At 43.9% G+C, this 7,165-nt stretch overlaps 1 protein-coding gene across 4 annotated transcripts in view; it reads right to left on the bottom strand.

Annotated features, from left to right (window-relative positions):
- Positions 1-255: 255 nt before the first annotated feature.
- The window catches only part of Cnr1 (cannabinoid receptor 1), a 23,618-nt gene continuing 16,708 nt past the window's right edge, over positions 256-7,165 (bottom strand). For all 4 annotated transcript variants that reach the window (XM_026786577.1, XM_013351866.2, XM_005361961.3 and 1 more), the window contains exon 2: positions 256-5,596. In XM_026786577.1, the coding sequence (XP_026642378.1) occupies positions 4,113-5,534 (1,422 nt within the window). In that variant the 5' untranslated portion in view covers positions 5,535-5,596 and the 3' untranslated portion in view covers positions 256-4,112. The remainder of the gene's footprint in view (positions 5,597-7,165) is intronic.

Here is a 7,165-nt window from a genome sequence, read left to right as displayed (position 1 = left end):
TTAGACTCCTTAATTAAGCCGTACTTTAATGGTACAGTGGCTACCTCTGCCTTACTGGGCAGTGGTAGAATTTTTTGCTTTATCTTTCCTGTGTTAAAAGATGAATAAATTAATCCAGAACACCCCCATTTTCAAACAAATCCATGACTTCTTTTGGGGGAACAAATCAGTTTTTCAGTAATCTTAAAATATGACCCCCCCCCACAATGCTTTACCATTAGACTTTGATACAAGGAAGAATTCAGAGGCCTTTTATGTTTTTCATGATAATCTAGAATTTTTATTTGATTCCAGGTAATTTTAGACAATAGACATGATGAACTGTTTTCTCTTGAATAAATAACAATTAAATTACATCAATGAAATAAAATATACTGTAGGCTTAATACATTGTAAATATTACAGAAGTACTACTTTGCTATAGTAATTTAATGACTGAAGCTACATTTAATAACAATCTTACCAGTACTTGTATACAAAATATTATACAGATTACTGACAAAGACATCACAGTAGTTTCAAGGATGCTACCAGCTTAACAAACATCTAACAATACAATGCACTTTAAGAGGAAAAGGATGTACCATTTACAGAGACAATAGGAGATACGTTTTCCACTTGAAACACTGGAAATGAGAATCAAGATAATCTGTATCTCGGTTCCTATTTTTACAAGAAAAGATTTTTCTCCCTTGGGGACTCTGATCCCCAGGACCTAGAGTTTAGTAAGTTTCCACAAAGAAAGCTTTTTCAAGATACCACAGCAATGGAAAGAAACTCTGTCATCTGAAAACCACGGCTTCAACACCTGACTGCTTTGTAAAACCTATGTACATACATTCAGTCCAAATCAGTAGATAGAATGTTTTTTTTTTCTTTTTGTATATTACAATAGGTGCGTTAACGTTTTATCAGAAGGCCAGCGCCAAGCGACTGTGAATGGCCACTTAGGAGATCTTAAAATATCATACAAATATACAGTTAAGAGGATGAGAAATCTAATTTTTTTCGCATGACGTTAGTGGTCTTGGTTATGGATATGGAATGGCGGAAATTAATGAACGGAACAGTAACCAGAGACCTAGTCCTCATCTGGTAGTTAAGCCTATTTCCTGCAGAGTGGGATTAGGCAACAAAAGGTTTTTTTTTTTTTGTTTGTTTTTTGTTTTTTTTTTTGGCATTTGATACCAGCTAAGCCTGACCGTCAGTATCAGGGAGCTTGGGAGTCACCTGTCACAGGCAAATGTCCAAGCTGCCCAGATTCATGCTTCTTTTACACAGGTTTAATACATAGTGGAAAACAGGGGTCCTTGGCGATAGCTTTTCTTGTTTAAATGATGCTATTGTTCAGGACTCAGTCTTTATTCTGAAGAAGTCCATCAGTTAGGGAGTCGACCCTCTTTGAAAGGGAGAGGAAAGGCAGAACGCATGATCAGGATGAATGTCAGAGGAAAGCAGATAACCCTGATGCCAGAGCATAGAAGCGATTCAATTGAAATTAATGAATCTAATTAAGGGGCTGGTAAATGAATGATTCTAATGAATGTAATTCTAATGACTGTATCCACTAGGGAGAATGTTTTGGTCGCTAGAGTTAGGAAATGATAGAGGAAACACCAAAGTGGATCCAACGAATTTGAAGTATTTTTTTTAAATGAAGGTAGTTTAATGCGCCCATGATGATAGTTCACAGATATTTCTTAGAGTATCAATAAGCACCAAGTTTAGTGCTATCAGCCCCATTGTCCCTTATTATATACGAGTTAGGTCTTAAAAGTTCAATACACTATAAAATCTACCACTAAAAATGGCATTTGCACGAACACAGTTTTAAAAGTGAATCTTGGAATTTTTTTTTAATACCTATACTCAGAATTTCTACCAGGTCTTTGTAACTATGAGAAGAGGTGGTAATGCCTGGTAGCTAGAGACATGAAGATTGATATTCAGGTTGATGTAGGACAAGTCTGGCAATTCCTAGCCCCTGGTGATAGTCTGTCAATACTCTTCTCTATGGAGTTACTAATCCTCCTGAATCCTCATCTGTGCGCACAGAAGGAAATCAAGAGGCTCAGAAGGCAAATACATCCCAGCCTGGTCCTCAGGTCACATCTGTCTTACTATCGATTACAAGAAGGGGGTACTGCCCCTTGAGGCTGGGAACCCCAAACACTAGAAATCACAGGAAGATGCTAGTTCTCTGCTTCATGCTATGGCGTCTTTCAGAACTGGTGAGAATCTATACAAGGAGGAGACACTCTAAGTAGAACTTATCAGGACCAAGTGGCTTTTTCAAAGCAATAACTCTCCTTACTGGAAAAGGGCCCAATTCTGAGCACCTCGGCAGAGGAGCCAATCAGAAGCTTGCCACCCTCATCTTTATGCTTTTCGGCAAGTGGAAGCACTGACTATTCCTTATGCAAAAGGCTGACCTAAACAAAGCCAGGCACAGGGCTGTCGCCAGATTTTTGCTACCCTTTTGCCAGACCACCAACCTTCTCACCCTCTGAAATCAAATGGCCTGGACCGGGTAACGGACATGCTGTGTGCAGTTCTGCTTAGCCTGGGAACTCACTGCCCGCATGCTCCACTGATGCTTGTTCCTCTTAGGAGTTTTGTAAAGTCTTAGAACCACCTTCCTTTTATTGATTTTCACTTCCATGAACTTGGCCCCTACTAGGTGCTCACCATCCCCCACACTCGCACGTCCCTGCAAGAATTCTCTACGTTTTTGCACCTCGTACAGATTACTCTTTGCTGAAGGCTGGCCTTACGGAACGCCTACAGGTCATTAGAACACTAAGCCCAGTCACTTAGGTGGGAAGATTTTCCTGGAAGGCTTTATTTAGGATTTGTACAGCCACGGTTTCATGAAGAACTTGGTTTTAGGAACTGGATTCGTGTGCAAGAGTGTAGCAAGTGGTACAGTTCACACTTGGTCGTTTTTCTCGTGTTATGACATTGCTGTAATAGTTACAAGATAGAACACACACACGCACACACACACATTTACAATCACACTCACATGGTACAATTCCACTGAATCAGACAACACTTCTTCTGAATTAAAAAGAAGAAGAAGAAGAAGAAGAAGACTGTGTTTTGGCCACCCAGGCCTGAAATCTACTTAAATCTGGAAGGTCACTGTGCAATAGACTTGGTGCAGACAGCAACTGCACAGTAGTGACAGTGTTCATCAGTGCTGACACATGCTGGCTGAAGAGGTCCGGTGAAAGCTAACAACTCAAGGATGCCAGCGATGTCAGCCTTAAAAAGTCAATACGCTTTTGCTTCTCCATTTTGACTATAATCCATTACCCAGCTCAACAGCTGTGTTCCAGAAGATAGGAAATGTCCTCATGGCAATTCAGGCCTAACACGGTTTATGTCTCCAGGAATTCTGCTCAATACTTTGGATAGTCTTCAAATTCTTCTTGTTGTTTTAACCAAAAAAAAAATAAATAATCTTTATGGTTATTTCTGTGTTTTCTTTAGATATGAATACTGGAAGAAATACTAAGGTTCCTAAAAGTGTATCGTGGACAACCATACCATCGAAACATGGGTCACGCTGCTACATGCCCATCGAGTATGACATTGTTCTTATGAAGGTCTACCTTCTGGTTTTGCTAAGCTAGACAAAGTGACACAGTAAACACTGATACACAACTCACAGGACATAAAACAGTTTACAAAGTATCTCTATTGTAGCACTGTACCTATTGTAAAAATGCACTTTTTAGTACTAGGGACAGACACATACCACATTATCATGAAAGTTGGGGTTACAAAGGCATTACTCATTTTGTGGTGTTTCTCTACAGATACTTAGACTTCAGATTTTGTAGTCTAAGGTTTACCCTTCTATTTCAGAGACTTGGAAGGACTGTTGAGCAACTGAAGCAACAGGCTTTCTTCATTGTAAACCCCTGGAGAATTGAGTTTAAGTACCTAAACTACTAAAATGTCAGCAAACTGAAAAAAAGCACAGTGACAGTCACTATTTACTAAACATGGTAAACTTTAAAAAAAAATAGACCACAGACTTCTAAATTTTAAGCTAAAGAGAAAGAAAGAATTTCCTTTTCTGTGCAGCCATGAAAGCAGCAGGCTCACAGAGCCTCGGCAGACGTGTCTGTGGACACAGACATGGTCACCTTGGCGATCTTAACCGTGCTCTTGATGCAGCTTTCCGCCGCCCTGTGCATGCTGGCTGTGTTATTGGCATGCTTGTGCAGGCAGTCCGAGTCCCCCATGCTGTTATCTAGAGGCTGTGCGGTGCCTTCACACGAAGGGAACATGCTGCGGAAAGCGTGTCTCAGGTCCTTGCTCCTCAGAGCATAGATGATGGGGTTCACGGTGGAGTTCAGCAGGCAGAGCATGCTACAGAAGGCAAACACTGTCTTGATGAGCTTATTCATCTTCCCAAAGACATCATACACCATGATCGCAAGCAGGGGGCCCCAGCAGATGATCAACACCACCAGAATCAGGACCAGCGTTTTGGCCAGCCTAATGTCCATGCGGGCTTGGTCGGGCCGGGTCACCTGCACCTTGCCATCTTCTGACGTGTGGATGATGATGCTCTTCTGGGTTCCACGTTGGATCATGCGGACTGCATGGCTGTGAGCCTTCCAGAGAATGTACATGTATGCATACACAATGAACAGCAACAGCACGCTGGTGACTCCGATCCAGAACATCAGGTAGGTTTCATCAATGAGTGGGAAGATGTCCGAGCAGACAGATTGCAGCTTCTTGCAGTTCCAGCCAAGGAGAGGCAACACGGCAATTACTATCGCAATAGTCCACATCAGGCAGAAGGCCACTACGGCCTTGGGCCTAGTGACGATCCTCTTATAGGCCAGAGGCCTGTGAATGGATATGTACCTGTCGATGGCTGTGAGGAAGAGGCTGCCCACAGAGGCTGTGAAGGAGGCCGTGACCCCACCCAGTTTGAACAGAAACACATTGGGGCTGTCTTTGCGGTGGAACACATGGAAGTCAACAAAGCTGTAGACAAAAATGACGCTGCCCAGGAGGTCAGCCACGGCCAGACTGCCAATGAAGTGGTAGGAAGGCCTGCATCGGAGGCTGCGGGAGTGCAGGATGACACAGAGCACCAGCAGGTTCTCCAGAACGGTGAAGGTGCCCAGTGTGAGGGACAGCACAGCAATGGCCAGCTGCTGGCTAGGGTTCAGGATCATAAAGCACTCCATGTCCATGAAGTTCTCTCCACATTGGATGCTTTCTTCATTCTCCTTGTACGAAGAGAGAGACTTGTTGTAGAACTCTGTAATGTTGGTGGCGTCTACCACCGGGACCAACTGGGAGTTGTCTCCTGCCGTCATCTTTTCTTGGAAGGGACTACCCCGGAAGGAAGTCAGAGGGAATTTCTGCGGGAAGTATCCTAGTTTGGATGCCATGTCTCCTTTGATGTCTTCGTACTGAATGTCATTGGAGCCCACGTAGAGGAGGTCTGTGGTGATGGTACGGAAGGTGGTGTCTGCAAGGCCATCCAGAATGGACTTCATAACCTCAGACTTCGATCAGGCCAGACTCACAGTGATGGAGAAAGGGGTGCCAGGAAGGAACCCTAGTAAGAGGGAAAACAGAGAAGCTGAGTGGTCAGAAAAGCAGGAAGGGCAGAAACAGAAGCACTGGGCACCATAAACCACCATCACCTCTAAACACAGAGGTTCAGTCAACACAATGAGTCAGCTCAGAGAAGAACTCCCTGCCCTGCAAAAGCAAAACAAAAACTACAAGGATATGGAGAGCCACACATCAGACCCGCGATTGTTCTCATTTCTTAGCAAGGTCAGTTGGTGCTGCATGAACCTGCACAGTCAAATAAACCAAGATCAATGGAAGAAACTTCACTGTGCATGTCACGGGAAGCGTTGGCCAGGAGGCTTCTACTATCAAGTATACAGCCACCTGTGGGGAAGTGGCTGGAGGGCAGCAAGCTCACAGCACAAAACCCCTGCCCCGTGATGTACCCTGAAGGACAGGTGAGACTAAACAGGCAAGACGAGCAAAGAACACGACAGCACAGAATCAAGGGCTGAGCTGTGTAGTTTAACTGTAGAGGAGGATGTGTAGGACAGCCAGAGAGAGCTCCAGACCACAGTGGAAAGATGCTCTCCAGCAGGCATGATCCCTCACCCAGAGCAAGGGGGACCACTGGGATCAAGGCATGGCGGATACGAACTTATAAAGATGTCTTTGCCAATCAGTTAAATGTCACGAAGGTTTGCATCAAGGCTTATGGAATCCCAGGGTTAACACGAGGAAGGTGGTGGTGATGAATGGCACTTCAGGAAAGCACCCCTCAGCGTGCTGACACGAGGAACAGGAGAGAGCCATGGTGGTGCCCAGTGATTTCCTAGAAGACTGTGCTGGAAATGGGGATGACTAATACAATGTGCCTTTCACCTCTAAGTGAAACAATCTGATGTTATTTTCAACATAAATAGCAAGAGAACTGATCTCGCTATTTATAAATATTTAAAAGATGGCTATTTATCTCTTTAGTTTATAAAAATTGCTACAAATATGGGATGATACGCATGACAATTAAATAACCACAAATTTCAACATTTCACTTATCAATTGTCCTTTGTCGTTTCACGTATAACACATATGAGAAAGCTTATTATCTCCTGAAACAAAATTTAAAACCTGTCTTTGTGTTAAAATACAGAGAGCCTATTTGTCACAATAGCTAAGTTATTAATGCACAATCCATTCCATAAATGATAGCACGCCGTGGCACACCATGCACTGTGCCAGACACTTACAGATCAAGCCCACGGGGACCCTGACATCTAGCAGGGCAGATGGCCAGCTACCTCAGCACCTATTGGCAAGGGTGGCTGCCCTGCAGATGGCAGAGCTCTGGAGCATTAGCTCAGCACAGCAAAAGGGACTTCCCCAAGGAAGTCATATGCATATGCCGAGCATCTAGGGTGAGTGTGGGAGGGGACAGGATGCCAAGATGAGGACTTTTAAAATTAATATCCTGGGTTTCACGATTTTTCAAAAGCAACCTGGGGTAGGCATGAAGTGGTGGATGTGGCCCTCGCTCCACACTCGGCTGCCTCCAAATCCAAGCCTTACCACTGCTTACCAGGGTCAGATCACAAGCCTCTGTCCCCCCCCC

The sequence above is a fragment of the Microtus ochrogaster genome, linkage group LG5 (genome assembly GCF_000317375.1).
Source record: "Microtus ochrogaster isolate Prairie Vole_2 linkage group LG5, MicOch1.0, whole genome shotgun sequence".
NCBI classification, from domain to species: Eukaryota; Metazoa; Chordata; class Mammalia; order Rodentia; family Cricetidae; genus Microtus; species Microtus ochrogaster.
The sequence above is the reverse complement of the archived record's forward strand: the minus strand, read 5'-3'. Positions and strand labels throughout refer to the sequence as shown.